This window comes from Patiria miniata, unplaced genomic scaffold (genome assembly GCF_015706575.1).
Source record: "Patiria miniata isolate m_02_andy unplaced genomic scaffold, ASM1570657v1 HiC_scaffold_20, whole genome shotgun sequence".
Lineage (NCBI taxonomy): Eukaryota > Metazoa > Echinodermata > Asteroidea > Valvatida > Asterinidae > Patiria > Patiria miniata.
Genome location: NW_024037059.1, coordinates 22,843,932 through 22,861,037, shown reverse-complemented (window position 1 = coordinate 22,861,037; position 17,106 = coordinate 22,843,932). Strand labels below are relative to the sequence as shown.

Genomic DNA, 17,106 nt, shown 5'->3' with positions numbered 1-17,106 from the left:
AGACCTTTAATGTGTAACCACAGAGGGCACTATTTAATGCCTACTTGGGAAGTATTTCTAGAGTGTGTTTGGTCTCGGAAAGGCCAAAAAATGCAAAAATGAGTTCAAAAGGTGAGTCATACTACAGCACCAATTACAAACCCTCCCCCTTTGACAAGAAATGACAAACATTGGCCTTATTACTGTTCTGTAAAAATCAGAATATAAACATTCATCAAGATAAAATGTCCTTCCTAAAATACAGATATTACTTCCCTCTACAATACAGATATTTATCTAATTATTTTTTTTTTTGGGGGGGGGTGTTGATGTCAATGTGTACTAACCTCCTCTTCCTGGTCCTCCCCTACCACGCCCTCTTTGTTGAGATCCACCCCTACCACGCCCTTTTGCAACCACCTCCTCTTTAACCATGTCTATCACCTCATCAGGAATGCGTAGATATTTAATAGTGCTTCCTCTTATATAGCATTCTGGCATTCTCCAGAATCTGTCTCCATCCTGTGTTGGTCAAAAACACGGAATGCACATTATGTTCATGTGTTTTCAAGTCCGTTTTGAGACAAATTATAATACCTGCAGCATATTTCCAAACTGGATGAGCTCAAATCTACACTCTCTTATTAATTTTTTAAGCAATGTAAAGGTAATTCATTTTTGGACGAGATTCATGATCCCCCCCAATTACTTTCTTTAACTGTTTACAATGATTCAGTTCTTGCAAGGTATGCTGTACTGCTTTTCACCCTTGATCAATATCAATAATTTAAGGACAAGGAACCAGTCCACTCATGAGGCAGCTCTGTTTGAGCACAATGCAACCCAAAATCAATGTCCTTTTTTATATTACTTTAATATAAAACAGTTAAGATGAAAAAAAGAAGTAAAAAAAAAATCAAATTTGTTTATGGCACGGACAGTGCATCTTGCAAGTAGGCCTACTTATATTTTATTATTGTTATACATAAGATTTACATTGTTGGTTAAGTGTACTGTTCATTCAATTGGTTAACACCAAACAATGAAATGTTTTCATCCATCTTTTTAGTGTATTCCTAAGTACTTATTATTCAGAGATGCAACATGCTTGTGGACATTGGCCAACAAATCTGAAAATAGGCCAGGGCAGCAGCCAGGGTCGACAGACAGATCCCCAAGAAGGTTTGGAGGTATTAAAATTCATAAAATCTATTCATAAAAATCATGCTTTTAAATTTCTATTCAACAAATCATGCTTTTTAACAACCACGCCAAAAAATGGCATTGAAGAGGTTTCTTTTTGATTGTCTGTGCAGTTTGTAAGTAAAAGTTGGTTACGGTTACCCGATCCCATAATCTAGAACCGGTTCCTGATATCCACTGTTGGGTACTCGGGTACCCTGGTTTCCGATGCACACCCTAGCAAGCTCTGGTGCAATAAGTACGTACATGCAGTTTCACTATGGCATAGGTTAATGCGTAGACGTATTTCCATCCATAAAATACTCCAATCAGAGCTTGCTTATGTGTTTCTACCATGGAAACTGTTCAGTAACGACTGATCAAAGGGATTAAAATTGTGCTCTCAATACAGACTTTATTTTTAGATTTAGGGTGAACAATTGTTAGAAAAATCAGCTTTTGCACCTCTGACGATGTTTTCTTTTTTAAATTAAAAGCATCGTCATTCTGAGGCAAGTTTGGATAGAAGATTGGGTGAGACAGGAGGCAATTTGGGATGGTACACTTACCCAAGTCACATTTAGGTATTCCCCAACAGACTAGCCAGTACTTACCTATAAACAAAATGGTGTACAAGTACGTAATACAATGTATCTCTATGGGGGTGCCAGCCATTTGCTGAAGCCTCTGTCACACAGTGCCGTTCTGGCATCCTGATGGTGTCACGACCATAAAAGTTGGCAAAACTGGACAAGGACTTGACGGCAACTGCTCTGAACGGTAAGCTCGTGTTGGGGACTAGCGGGGAACTGCATAGGTCGTGATAGACACTGGAAGGTCCTGACAGAACAGCAAAGTGCCCCGACTGTTTTGAGCATGTTCAAAACAAACAGGAGACTCTCCCGTCCTATTCACAATGGGGTAAGAACGCTGCAAGGTTGAGCGTGGACTTAACTGGAACGGTCTGGACGTGGGGCCGACGGGAAGGAAGTCGGGAGCATCACTGTGAGAACTGCATGCACGGAGGTGCATCAGGACCGTCTTTCACTCACGAGTCTCCAACGTCTATGCCGTGCTTACTAATGATGTGCAAACCTGACCCGAAACCGACCCAGGCCGACCCAAACCAACACCGACTTCGGGTCGGTTAATTGGGTCGGTTTGTCCATCTTTTCAGTCGGGTCGGGTTGGTTTCGGTTTTGCATTTACATTTTTGGGTCGGGTCGGTTTAGCCATCTTTTGAAAAAAAAACGAAATAAACCGAAATAAACCAAAACAGTTGAGAAATTCAGGTGATGCAATATTATTGACAGTCACTGTGACCGCAGCCCATTGCGTGGTGTGGCCGCCGAGCGCACTATCAAGTTCCCATGGTATAATTTCTCTAGTCGGATCGGGACTGACAGTGAAAAAGATAGATTGTAACAGTTTTCATGATACCGCGTGGTGACCATGCATTTAATTAATAAGCGGAGTTACTCTCGATCAATGACAGAGAGAGAGACGATGGTTTTGCAAAAGAATTCATGCCACGTGGGTAAGGGCAGGCACAAAAAAGTGCTGACTTTGTCCAAGCCAGGTATTCGGTTTTTTTTCCAGGTTTTTTCAGGTCAGGTTGGATCAGGTTGGTTTTACCTTATCTTTTGTCGGGTCGGGTTTGGTTGGTTTGAGGGAGTTAAGATCGGTTTCGGTTCGGATTCGGTGTACATCTCCAATGTTTCGGGTCAGTTTGGCCTGGTCGACCCGACGCGATGCACATCATTAGTGCTTACACAGTGCCTACCCAGACTTCCGCCCATTGCTAGCACAGAATAAGCATGTGATAGACTTGATGCTAAGGGCTTGGATGGGACGAGGACGGGGTGGGGTGGGGAGGGGAGTGTGAGCCACATTTGTCTTGAATAGAACTGCCTGAGAACGGCTTGCACTGGACGAGGACGGGGTGAGGTGGGGCACACACAGATTATGGTCTGGGATTCAAGGCTGGAGCCGCAATTTTTTAATTTCCCGCGTCCTAGTCACGTTTTAATTTTAAAAAAATTGGTCCTGACCATCGAATCAAGCACAGGGCGATAGAATGGCACTGTGTGATAGGGGCATAAGATTCATTGATATTCCTCAGTACCTTGCAGCCCAGCCAATTGATTCACGAGTGAACACCTATGCCCCGTAGTGTTACCGGGTTGACTACCACACTGACTTACCCTTGATGTGCAAATGACTTCCCTGAGGTTGATGTTCATCCAGTTGTCGCATGCAACCAGATGTCCATTGTACGTCTCCCCATTCTTCAACTCCACTAGCTGTAAGCAAATTGATATCCCAAATATCTTCAATATCCTGCAAAACTTTTTTATTTCTTTCATTGGATTGGTTGGATTACATGCAATTTAGATACAACATCAAAGTCAAAGTTTACATATAAAAGGGTTAGAAAACGTTTGAGACAATTAAAAACATTAACCCTCCTATGGTAACATGCATTGTCAGCCTGCTTATTATTTGGGTCAATATTGGTCAAGACCCCCATTGGTTTGTACACAGTATGCCAGGAGGTGAGGAAGAAAATTTTGACCATTGGTGACCTCTTAAGCAAAGGGAGGGTTAAAACATAAAATAAGACTTAAACTGAAAAACAGATGACTCAAAAATGGATACACATGCATATAATTAAATCAAACTTAAGTAAAATGTAATTGGAGATTATTGGAGCTCATATACACACCACGGTATATTCCTCAATGTTCTGACCATTAAAGGACTGCAACGTCCCAATGGTAAGACTTCTTACATGTACTAGATTGTGTTCTCATCCGAGTTGCTCCTGTGCTTCATGTATAACTGGTTTGGATACAGTCATTTTATCGGACCATTTTATCTCCCACATCGAAACACGTACATTTCCCCCCAGCTCTAATAACAAATTTCCGATTAGCATAGGGGTTAGGGTTTTCATTAAACGAATGGAATAACAAGTCTATGGTTCATTAGTGCGAATTTGAGGTTTGGTCACCGCATGCTGCACACGTGAAACCTGATTGATACGTTTCCCCTGCTACATGTTGTTTAAGTTGATTTGACTAAATTCACCATACCTCACCTGGGTCTGCAGCAGGTTATCCGTGCATGTTCATTGGGTCAGAATTCCGATGTTTTTGAGTCAAAACTCTGCTTTTTGTAAAAATAGTTGGCTCGAGGTCCTAAAAACCATTGTTCCCAAATTTTCCCAATCCCAATTTTAAAGAGATATTGGTAAGTCAGGGTTGCCTTTTGGAAAGATTGTTAAGTGAGAAAGTGAAATTCTCGATGCAGGTAATTTGTCTATCAACGCAGGATTTTAAAATCTTTTTAAAGACTTTTTAGACCCCCCCCCCTCCCCCTGCCTGGCATATGCAGTGGTTTCAAGACTCCCCCCCCCCTCCGGCACCTATGTTATATGCTTTCCGCGTGTGCAACACATACTGTACATGCACACGTACTGTACATGTTCACGTACAGTGCAAAGCATTACAAATAAGTTATGCTTGCCAGCTAAGTCTTTTTATTGGCGATTTTGTAGTTAGGTTATTGAACTTAGAGTACCAAACTAGTTGAAGCGACATTTAAAACCAACAAGAGTGTTGTGGATCAAGAGGACAGGGTTTTGATTTTTTGTGAGGGAAATTTTGGGGTAAAACAAAGACGAAGACAACAAAATGCAAAAGGAAAATAAAGATGGCGATCACCGCGATGCAACGTGCAGGTATGTCATATATGTAGATAAAGGGTAGGGTTTTGAATTTTTGAGGAAGTTTTGGGGTTCACAGAATCTTGTGAAGGAAGTGGGGATGACATTCTGGGTAACTTATCATGACCTATGTATAAACACATCTGGCTGCAACTGTTTAAGACCGCAGTTAGCAAATGTGCGCAAATGCTATCCGAAAACAATCTCATAGAAATGCACACATTGCCGACCATGTGGACAAATTTTGAGTGTCGCATAATACGCAATTTCACCCATTGTGAATTCGAAACGGAACCTAAGCAAGTGACGAGAATTGAACATTTACAAAACAGATAAGTTTTACAGATTTTCCTACATTATTACACTTAATGAAAAGAAGCAGTTATGAATGGAAACAAAAGAGTGATGACTCAGTCTCAACGGCCGTTTAGAACCTTACAGGGTCGTGGCCGTGATGACTTGCAGGTCACAGTTCAAGCAAAATCGATCCAATCAGAGCGTGAATTCATCAACCTATCCCAGCGTCCTGTTCGCAGGGCGGGGGGCACGAGCGAACAGTAGGCTTTCCTTTCTTATCCAGTCAAAAGATGGCAGTGTTTATTGATTTACAAGTCAAGAGAAGCCAGTACTATTCCAAAACACAAAGTCAAAAAATTGACAATTGTTTTTTTCAAAATGGCGTGCCCGTGGAAAGTCATCCAGTTAATCATGCTGCCCATTTCTTTTCTTTTTTTTTAAATTGAGGTATGTTTTTGCAAATTTGTTGCCATTTTATGAAAGAAGAGAGATATATCAACCTGTATGAGTGATTTTAAGCTGAGATTGTTTGTAAGGACGGAGCAATACTCATTTAGTCATTTGGAAAAAGTCAGTTGTGAGTGTATTCTGCAATTACTCCCGTTGGAGTTGACTCGAGCCAACGGTAGAGAAAGCAAACGGTCGAGTTGACTCGATGTTAGCCTGACTGCATCTGGCCATACAGTACTATCGCAAGCTCTGTAGTACGGCCAGACAGCCTATGCTCCCCTAAACGCTAAACTCTGATGTAGCGATTTTGCTACTGATTTTGATCGAGATTATCTTCTCGTCCAGGACAGAAATATCCAAAGTTAAGGTTCCTAGTCGTAGAGGAACTAATACCTTTTCGAGAAAAAAAAATGTGCTTTTATCCAAAAATCTTTATCCGTCTAACTAAAAGATGACTTTCAGTCATCATCTCCCACGAATATCGTCCTGAATTGTTCCTTCATGCCATTACAAAATGGTGCTGCGTTGTAATGTATGCATTATTCGGGCACGCTTGGGCAAGATTATGAATATGTATTGCAGTTCATGACATTCAGGCACGCGGCGCCGCTGGCCATACAAACACGAGGTCATGAACTGAACAATGCATATTCATAATCTTGCCCAAGCGCGCCCAAATAATGAATACATTTCAACGCAGACGCCATTTTGAAATCGCATAGAGGAAAAATTTGGGACGCAACCTCGTCCCCAGTGCTTACTTTATTTCCAACCTCATTTCCCCACTTTCTTCTTGTATCCTGATTCGATACCACAATTGGCTAGTAAAGGACTTTAATCGTGTACTTGGTGTTGTTCATTCACAACGTGCAGTACGTGTTTTTGCGATCATTCGTCCACGCCTTCTCGAAAGTACCCATCTCCTTTCCAATTTGTTCATATTGATATGAAATGTGATACTGCATGTTGTTTCGATTTGATCGTAACAGTTTAACTAAATAAATCGTGTTTTCGTAACTCATGCCATGCACTCGCTGCGACGTATTGACTCTGTTTTTAACCCAGACACCACATACAAAAACAAACGCTAACGTAAAGCACGTGCACACTTTCGTCTATGTGCAGTTGGTGCCAGCGTGCGTGCGCGCTGGCAAACGCAGCCAAATGATATCAAAGGTAGAGGGCGCTATCGGCGACACAAAGCTGGTCTTGGGCCAAGACTACGGGGCATGCGGCGCGCCGCGTGACTGACAGGTGAATGATCCCTGTGTAGTGCGGGAGAGCATTGTTCAGTTAGAACATGGCGCAATTGAGTTACACACAAAGGATGCCAAAAAGGACCAAGAAATGACACGAAACTGGAGAGTTACACACTTGCGTATTATTTTTTTAATTGTTAACAAGTTGAGTGTTTTTTTAAGCATAAATGAACTGCATACGCAGTCTAAATGCAAAAATAAAGTTGGTACCAGGTGTAAATATTCCAAATGTTGCCTTAATTTACGGAGGGCTACAAAAAGCATGAGTTCCTTTACGACTAGGAACCTTAACTTTAAATATTTCTGTCCTGGATGAGAAGATAATTTCGATCAAAGTCGGTAGCAAAATCGCTACATCAGAGTTTAGCGTTTAGGGGAGTATGCCATCTGGCCATACTACAGAGCTTGTGATAGTAATAAAGTATAGCCCAGGACGACGTCTTCATTGCATTACGACTGATGTCCAGGGTCTTTTTAACATTTGGACATGGTCGGGCGATAGTAGACTCCTAGGTACATAGCCTTATTGCGTTACTAATAACTCTTTTTGACCATTTACCCCAAAATAGTCTTCAAATTGCCTTATGCGACCCTGTAGGCTTCAGTGGGAATTGGAAATACAAATGGTAGTGGTTAGGTTTACATACCTTTTGGAAGAAAAGAGAAATTTCACCTTCGATTCGGGAAACATCCTTGTCACACATGCTTGTTTGAGGCTGCCATTTTGAATTCAGGAAAAGTAGACTTTTAAATGGCTGGCTAGACTATTTCCTGGCAAGCATCAGACAGACCAATCACAGGGCACTTTGATTTGTCACCTGACCAATCACAGGGCACTTTGTTTGGTCACCAATCCAGGTGACCAATCAAAGTGCCCTGTGATTGGTCTGTCTGATGCTTTTCCTGAACTAAAATGGCAGCCTCAACCAAGGCATGTGTGACAAGGATGTTTCCCAAATTAGGTATGTTAACTTAACCACCACCATTTGTATTTCCAATTCTTGGGGTGAAATCTGAAGATTTTGATTGGGGGTACGAGTGAAAAGGTCAAAAGAGTTATTAGTAACGCAATAAGGCTATGTACCTAGGACTCTACTATCGCCCGACCATGTCCCAATGTTAAAAAAGGCGATTCCTAGAGTCCTAGTTACTCGAACTATGTCCAGGGTATTAATTCTACTACCATGGCGAAAACAATTCTAAAACATTTTTTTCATATTTTAAGCTGATGGAGGAAGCTGAAATATCATTTACATATTCCTTGTGTCCAGAATTGTGCATACACTGGGTTCAGAAAAGGCAAATATGTCCGTGGGCGACGTGTTTACCGAAAATAAACCGCAAGTTCTACACTTTCGTTGAAAACATTTTCAGTAAGAACTCCCCATGTGAAGACATACCAGGCGTGCTGTTTGCTGCCGGGGTGGCAGCGTGCTAGGTGTGCATGTAGTTCGAGTAACTTGGAACCAACTTATCGCCTTTTTAACATTCGGATATGGTCTGGCAATAGTCAATTCTGTCATTGACCCAAAAACCCAACATTGCTCAACAAAAACATCAGATTTCACCCTCAAAATGGCCTACTAGATTTGCCACCTGAGGTACAAGTGGACATCAATGATTAAGATAGTTGTACTAAAGTGTACTTATGATCCGGATGAAAAGTGAAATTTCCCGTTCAATTCTGAGAGCTCCCCTCGCAATCATGAACACGTTTAATTTCCGACTCATGTTAATGATTGAACGACACGATGTGGTCTTCATGCCCAACGTACATTCGATGGTCCCCGTATCTCGAGTGCGATTCCGTTACCGAGCGCGTGCGATGCATCGATTATGATAATGAGTAGACTGGATCACATTTGTAAACGCAAGTGCATTTCGAACGATAAAAAGGGAGTCCGGAACTAGCTTGAACTGGTTTCCGTCCATAAAATCTGCCCTAGTTCCCGACTCCCTATTATGGTTCGAAATGCCCTTGTGTTTACAAACGTGATCCAGTCTACTCATTATCATAATCTATGCATCGCACACGCTCGGCAGAGTTGTAACGAGTCACTGATTTTTGTGACTCGAGTCGAGTCGAGTCATTTTAAAGAAGTGACTCGAGTCGAGTCGAGTCATTAGGTCAACAAGGTTGAGTCGAGTCGAGTCGAGTCACAGAGTGTGGTCGAGTCGAGTCGAGTCAAGTATTTAGCTCGAGTCAATTCGAGTCACAAATATTTGAACACTTAATTACAATAAAAAGCAACAAACGCAAGAGAGAAAGAATACAAGGCACCAGTCTATTACGGAAATCCAAAGACATGAAGTATGCTGTATGGTACCCAACCAACAGTTTCCATTGCTAGCTCACGTCACAGATAAGAAGATGTGAAACTTTGGTCTTATAACTGGTTTGGCTTCGGGTCTAGATTTTGTTGTTCGCTGATCGCTGACAACGTTAAAACCTAATTGCATTATACAAAACTGTTTCTGATTATTTAAGGTGGGCCCGTCCGTATCCATTTTTGTGTGTGAAATCGGGACATGAATTTAGCCAGTGTTCCACCAAGAACTTCAAAATCGCCCGAAACCAATGATGAAATCACGGATTGAGAAATGCGTTTTAAGTCTGGTTCCGGGTTTAGCATTACATGCAATAGAACCACAAGGTGGGAGTCCGCGACACGGTGTATGTTTGTTGTTTCATTATGGAGGAAGGAAACAGACTGCCGCTGTATATAAACGTACATTATTCGCGAACATTAACGTGACGTGAACAAAACCTGGCAACGCGAACGGCGCAGCGTAAGTCATTGCAAATATTTTTCGCAAGTAAGTTTTGCTTTTATTTTGGGACTCGAGTCTTATTAGCCTTCCTCGAGTCGAGTCGAGTCATTCTGATGAGGGACTCGAGTCGAGTCGAGTCATTTGCTCGCAGTGACTCGAGTCGAGTCGAGTCATTTACCCGTCGGGACTCGAGTCGAGTCGAGTCGCCAAAAAATGTGACTCGAGTCGGACTCGAGTCGAGTCATTGACTGGAGTCATTACAACTCTGGCGCTCGGTAACGGAATCGCACTCAGGATACGGGGACCATCGCATGAACATGAAGACCACATCGCAATTCTAACACGAGGCAGAAATTTAACGTGTTCACGATCACAAGGGGAGCTGTCGGAATTGTACGGGAAATTTCACGTTTCATCCGGATCGTAAGTAAACTTCAGTACAACCATCTTAATCATCGATGTCTACTTGTACCTCAGGTGGCGTATCTAGTAATTTGTAGGCCATTTTGAGGGTGAAATCTGATGTTTTTGGGGGAAAATGCTGGGTTTTGGGGTCAATGACAGAATTGTGTTGCTCGGCATATAAGGATTAGCTTGGACCCTACTAATCGCCAGACCATGTCCAAATGTTGAAAAGGCGATAAGTTGGGTCCAAGTTACTCGGACTAGTGTGCATGCACGCGCGAGCGTAATCTTCACACAGGGAGTTCGTACTGGAAGTGTTTTCAACGAAAGCATGAAAATGGAATTGCGGTTCATTTCCGGTAAGGAATACCAAGGAATATGGTAAACAAAATTTCAGCTTCCTCCATCAGGTAAAAATTTAAAAAAAAGGTTTGAGAATTTTTTTTGCAATGGCAGCAGAGGTTCATACCCTGACTCTGTTGAATGTCCACAACGGAGTCCAACCTGGTCTAGCGATAGTACTGTCATGACTGTGTACGGCCAGAGGCAGTCAGGCTAATGCGCCTATCAATTGTTTCCCCCACCCCTCCCCTCCCGGGCTGCCCCACCCAAGACGTGGGTATTAAGTGACAATGCCCGACCATTTCCCGACACACAAACGTAGGGCGCGCTAGTAGTGATCATGGTGATTGCCTTTCAATGTGGCACGCCAATGGTAACAATGTAATTTGTGACCAACTCGGTCCGTAACCAACTCGGTCCGTAACCAGCTCGGTCCCTATGGGAAAATGTACGCAAAAAGATTGCATTTTCTTGAACATTTGTTTCTTGAACATGCACTATTGGTTGCGGTTCCAGTACCAAAGCTGTGATGCGAGTGGTAAACCTTATATTAGTGCATTAAACAGTCATCGGGTGTTACGCTTCCGCGTGACGTCATGCGCCAACAGCCAGCGCAGCCGGCAAAACGAGTAGTTGACAGCGATCGCTCTCTGTGCCTGTTAATCGACCGCCATTCATTGTGCACAATTTTTTTTGTGCACAAACCAATTGCGGTCCTGGCCAATCCAGCAAGGTTGTCAAGTTAGCGGTTATTCCTCCTGTTTTCACTGCAATTGTAGGCTGAATCTTCATCGTGGATCGTTTTTTACTTCAAGGACCTGTGTAATGGTTATTCCAGGCAAGTTTGGGGTGAGTTGCAGTTGCAATTAGTGTGTAACAGGGACAAAATTGAACATTTTCCAAAAAATTTTGCCAATAGGGGGCCTACTACAAGTTACGAGAAAAATTCGCTCCAGCCCTTATAGACAACCCAATGATAAAACTCAGGGCTGGGTAGCCCGACTGCGTCTGGCCGTACAGTACTATCGCAAGCTCTGTAGTACGGCCAGACGCCCGATGCTTCCACAGAGACTGAATTTTGTTGGCCGCCGATGTAGCGATTTTGCTACATCTTTCGATCGCGATTATCTTTTCATCCAGGACACAAATTTCCAAAGTTAAGGTTTGTAGTCGTAGAGCAACTCATACCTTTTCGAAAAAACGTTCTTTGGTCTCAATATTTTCATCCATCTGGCCACAAGACGAAAATCAGTCATCAGATTCCACAAATATCGTCCCCCATGCGATCCCCCATGCGATTTCAAAATGGCGGCCGCGCTGTAATGTATGCAATATGCAGGCGCGCCCGCGCAAACTCATGAATATGCATAATTAGTCTGTGACGTATGACCTCGTGTGTTTGGACGTGCGTGCAGCGGGGCCGTACGGTCATACGTCACAGACTGTTTATGCATATTCATGAGTTTGCGCGGGCGCGCCTGCATATTGCATACATTACAGCGCGGCCGCCATTTTGAAATCGCATGGGGGATCGCATGGAGGACGATATTTGTGGAATCTGATGACTGAAATTCGTCTTGTGGCCAGATGGATGAAAATATTGAGACCAAATAACGTTTTTTCGAAAAGGTATGAGTTGCTCTACGACTACAAACCTTAACTTTGGAAATTTGTGTCCTGGATGAAAAGATAATCGCGATCGAAAGATGTAGCAAAATCGCTACATCGGCGGCCAACAAAATTCAGTCTCTGTGGAAGCATCGGGCGTCTGGCCGTACTACAGAGCTTGCGATAGTACTGTACGGCCAGACGCAGTCGGGCTAAGGGCTGGGTAACTCCAGCTACACAAAATGCATACCGTCATGACGACCGTGTATGGTGCTACCAAAGTATGGCAAATCGGTGGAGCGTTTGTATGGAGGGGTACCCGTAATTCAATGCTCCACTCAGCATGCTCAGTAGAGCTAGCTTAATAGTAATACTACTATCTATGGAGAAATGCGTAGTAAATCGAGACTAGTTCCCGCTTCATGCCACGTTTCTTAAATTCTTTTGGCATGGCTGATTGATGCAGTACTGAAGCTGTGCTGGACTGGTTGCTTTAGGTGCCACTCTATTTTCTTATTAATTGCATGTTTTCAATAACACAGTAAATTGAGTAATGCGAGTCCCAAATTTTCGGACTACGATAGCCCCTGCGTTACTTACCATAGGGTGGTTTTGAGCCGTTCTCAGGAGTGACAGCGGTAACTAAAAGCAAAGGGAACAAATAAAGATTTATAAACTTCAACATTTTCGAAAACATCACTTTGTTTTGCAAATCTACCGTACAATAAGCCTACTCACCATGTTTCTTCAAAATAAAGTAGAAACTTGCGCGGATATTTTATGGAAGCTTGCTAATCAGTACGCCGCTTGAGGGCGCTAGATCCACCGGTCGGCGGCGACCGACCATCGGCGACCATAGACATGGCGGCGGCGGCGGCGCGCGTCGACGGCGTCGCGGCCGGCCGCGCCGAGCTAGGAACAGTTTTTCCACGTATCGTCCCACTATCGATATAATATAAGTAGGCCGGGCCGGCCCAGTACGAAAAATATTAACTCCGGTCAACAGTGCATTGCATTGAGGTTCGCACAAAATGCTTTTGCATTTTTGTGATCATCTTCTTCAGACCATCTAAATGCCTCGTCACCCTTGAGCATTTAAAAAAAAAAATCGATTAAGGCCAATACTTACGCCGCCCGCATCCAAACCTGTCAATAGGGATGTCATTTTTTTTAGACTACGATTAATTGAAATCAGTAACCCAAATAGGATCACTTATTTCAATTAGCCAGAACTATAGCCCGAGAGTACTTACACATAATTAGGCCTATGTGCAAAAATATGCAGATTACCTTCATATTAATTTTCATTTTTTTTTCAATACTCACAGTCATTTTTGGGGTTAAATTCGTCGTCTTTTTCATCAGTTTATCCATCTAGCCATAATGCTTTAAGCATGCATAATGCCACTCCTTTAATATCGTCATTGTCTCAGTCTATTGAGCCCTTTATCTTTAGGCCAAATAAAAAAAAACATGTTTAGCGTCCTGCCTTTTTTGAAAAAAAAGGAAGGAGGCCCTTTTTTCCAAAATGGCCGTCCTACCCAGCTATTTTTCAAGATGGCCGCCAGGTTTTTTTTAATGGTCGCCACTTGGACTCGGAAAATGACATACCAGCCTTATATCGGCTAGATGCAAGACAAAGAGGCCAAAATGATGTCACTGTTTAAAATTTATCATTTTGGTTTTTTTTCTAAAAAAAAATATTAAAATTTAAAAAAAAAGAGGGGCCTCCAAAAGGAAGCGGGCGGGGACGTTAACCATGTTTTTAAAAATTTATTTGGCCTTGTATTTAATTAAATTTAATTACTTTACCGCTTTTGTGGGTCCCTGCATCTCCTGGAATTAGGTCCCTGCATCTCCTGGTACTAATTCATTGTTATTTTATCTGAATTGTTACAACATAGACCCTACCGTAAATATTTACAATTTTATGTATATTTTTTAATTACCATGAGATGCAAATAAAGTAAAGTTAAGTAAGTTGAATTAGTTGTCTCCATACTTCGCAGGACTACGTCCACGCCTATGAGGGGTGTCTATAGACCCATGTTTTAGGGTCGCTGAATTCAATAAAAACCACTTATTACATGATAATGTACGTAATTTACGCATACTTGTGCATTTCAGGTGAATCGTCACTGCATTACTACTTTTAAGTTGAATAAAAGAGCCGCTTTGTTTCCTACCTTCTCACGGTCACGGGGGTGGACTTCTGCGGTCCAATGTTTCAGTGTGCTTCAGTGCTTATAAAAACGTCTGTGCTAGATACAACTGGAAAATCTTATTTCAATCGAAACGGGCCGGTTGTGTAATTTACTACTAGTGTCCTTGAATTTCTCTAAGACACTCCGTTCGAAAATTTGACATTTTTGCAGGAATGGTCCTTTCCAGTTTCAAGAAATTCAGTTGGAGCCAAATCGTCATGCTCGAGACATCATAAGTGGAAAACTCAGGAAGCCTCGGTGCGAAAATAACACACCAGGCGTTGCTTATCCGAGAAAATGTACAGGGGATCAGATTCTTCCCTCCGCTGTTTTAGGCCCGAGGGTTAATAGGTCCGTGTTTTGGGGGGTCTGGCTGGCACCCTGCAGAGTAATAAATCCAAATTCAAATCTAATGAAACAGGTCAGAAATGGCCAAATTAAATAACAGCGTTGCTGTTGAAAACCCTCAGGAGTCAAATTATCACCCAGAAACCATTAACATTTAACCTCAGCAATGTGACCTTGACTTTTGACCCCAAACCAACCCAGACTTGCCTGGCCCCAAGTCCAGCTCCCTACTGAAGTTACAAACCAAAATGTCATTTATAACTCAAGATATCATCCAGAAACCATGTGCATTAAACTCACCACCGTGACCTTGGCCTTGGACCTTTTGACCCCCAACAAACCCCAACTAGACTGTACCCAAGGTCAACCCCCTACCGAAGTCATTAGACACCAAAATCTCATTTCTACTCAAGTTATCATTCGGAAACCATAAACATTTAACTCACGATGGTGACCTTGACCTTACCCCCAAACCAATCCCAACTTGAACACTCCCAAGGGCAAGCCCCTTCTGAAGTTACAATCCCAAACAACATTTGTAACTAGTTATCATCTGGAAACTGAGCTGCGCTGCCCAGACGGACAAGCCAGACGTCCGGACGGACGGACGGACGCCGTAGGCGATGACAATACCCCTCCAGCGGCTGAGTGGTAAAAAGAAGAAGCGCCAAATTTTCCGTACATGCTCCTTATTGCCTTAGCTTTCAATTTTTGATAGGAACCAACTTATCCAATAACAATATGGCGGCCATCTTGGATTTTAAAGATGGCTGCCATTGAAAACCTATTTTTACCCATATCTCATCTTCTAAGCCATAGGAGTAAAGTTTTGGTGTCTAAACATACATTTTCAGGGTCAAGGAATGCAACTGTACCATTTGGGATAGTATCAAATGGTTTGTTTGTCCAGATACAGTATTGTTGCCATCTTATTTTTGAAGATGGCCGCCGGCATTGAAAACTACATGTATTACATCTTTAAGTCACTAAACATTAATCTTAGTGTCTAAACATGATATTTTCAGGGTCAAAGAACGCAACTGAACCATTTCGGTTAGTGCTAAATGGTTAATTTGTCCACATATATTGCAGTGGCCATCTTTGATTTTAAAGATGGCCGCCATTGAAAACCTATAGGCCTATCTTCTGTTTGTAAACATTGGCTCCATTTTGTATGGGCTGCTGTAAGCGCAACAATTGAAGCCGTAGTTGGCAACATATTTTTCAAAAAAAAAAGTCTTCATAACGCCATCAACACATAGTAAAAAGGCATATGTAGGAATTATTTGTAGCTTTGTTGAAAATGTTGTATTTTCAAGTATCAAATAATATTTTGGTGATCTGTAATAACTCTTCTTCATTTTTGCAGTGTTGGACCTTCCATAGTTTTGAAGCAAAAATGCAGTTTGCCAACCAAGCGCAGAAAGGTCTATATCTACCAATATCGTGCTTCTAAGCCACTTAGGATTAAAATGTTGGCGTCCAAACATACATTTTCAGGGTCAAGGAATGCAACTATACCACTTATATGACAGTCAAATGCTCAGTTTGCACACTATTGTGGCCATCTTTGATTTTGAAGATGGGGAGCAAACGCCCGCCGATTGTCATGGTTAACGGCGGAAAACCTCCCAACAGGTGCTACATCGACATGGGTTTAATGGAAAACCATCAGCCGCCAAGTTGAGAACCAGGACTAGCCAATCACAGACCCGCCTTGATCAAATGGAGCTACAAATTTGGTTCAGCTGCATTTAGTTGTGGAGAAGCAGAGTTGTATCACATCATGTAGTGCCAGAGATTTCTACCTGCCTATATAGATTCAAGGATGGCATTGACCCAGTAAACAGAACGGTATTGGGCCGATATACCAGCTAATTATGGGTTTGTTGTGGCAGTACCCGATAACAGTTTAAACAGTACAAGACCAGAAGCGGGCTAATGCTGGCTCGATTGCGGCAAACCGGTTCCGTGTCGACGGTACAGACACCACAGAGTCGGAATTGGTCCAGTGCTTGCCCTATTAAATGTTCAGAGCCTGCATCGGACCAGTGCTGGTCTTTAGGCAAACAATAACAGCAAGGCGGCACACAGCCTGAACCGGCCATTGCAGGTCCTCTTACGATAAACCATGATGAAAAGACGGTAAAAGGCCTGAATTGGGCCAGTGTTGGTCCCTTTATGGGAAACCATAATGGCAAGACGGTACACAACCTGAATGGGACCGGTGCCGGCCCTTTCAAGTCAAACCACAATGGCAAAAGGTACATAGCCTGAATCGGGCCGCCGTATTAAGTAGCGGTATCTGGACAAACTGACCATTTGACACGATCCTAAATACATGTAGTACTAATCCGAATTGTTTAGTTGCGTTCCATAACCCTGAAAATATATGGTAAGACACCAAGATTTAGATCCTTAGTGGCTTAAAGATGCAATACACGTATTCGGAGATTTAGGTTTTAAATGGCGGCCATGTTTCAAATACAAGATGGCCACAATACTGCATGTATTTGGAAAAACTAACCATTTG

The 17,106-nt window shown here is 42.5% G+C and overlaps 1 protein-coding gene across 1 annotated transcript; it reads right to left on the bottom strand.

Moving 5' to 3' along the window:
• Nucleotides 1-306: 306 nt before the first annotated feature.
• Nucleotides 307-12,848, bottom strand: LOC119728240 (U6 snRNA-associated Sm-like protein LSm4). The gene is made up of 4 exons (XM_038200395.1): nucleotides 12,760-12,848; nucleotides 12,622-12,663; nucleotides 3,366-3,464; nucleotides 307-501 (listed from the first exon to the last, which is right to left on the bottom strand). The coding sequence occupies exons 1-4, from the start codon at nucleotides 12,760-12,762 to the stop codon at nucleotides 322-324; spliced, it is 324 nt and encodes a 107-aa protein (XP_038056323.1). The 5' UTR covers nucleotides 12,763-12,848; the 3' UTR covers nucleotides 307-321.
• Nucleotides 12,849-17,106: the final 4,258 nt, after the last annotated feature.

Excerpts from the sequence above, each read along its gene's own strand:
- LOC119728240 (XM_038200395.1), bottom strand. Across the intron at positions 3,465-12,621 it reads CGGCTCAAAACCACCCTATG|CTAGTGGAGTTGAAGAATGG; the intron begins GTAAGTAACGCA and ends ATTTGCTTACAG. Across the intron at positions 502-3,365 it reads AAGTCATTTGCACATCAAGG|GATGGAGACAGATTCTGGAG; the intron begins GTAAGTCAGTGT and ends TGACCAACACAG.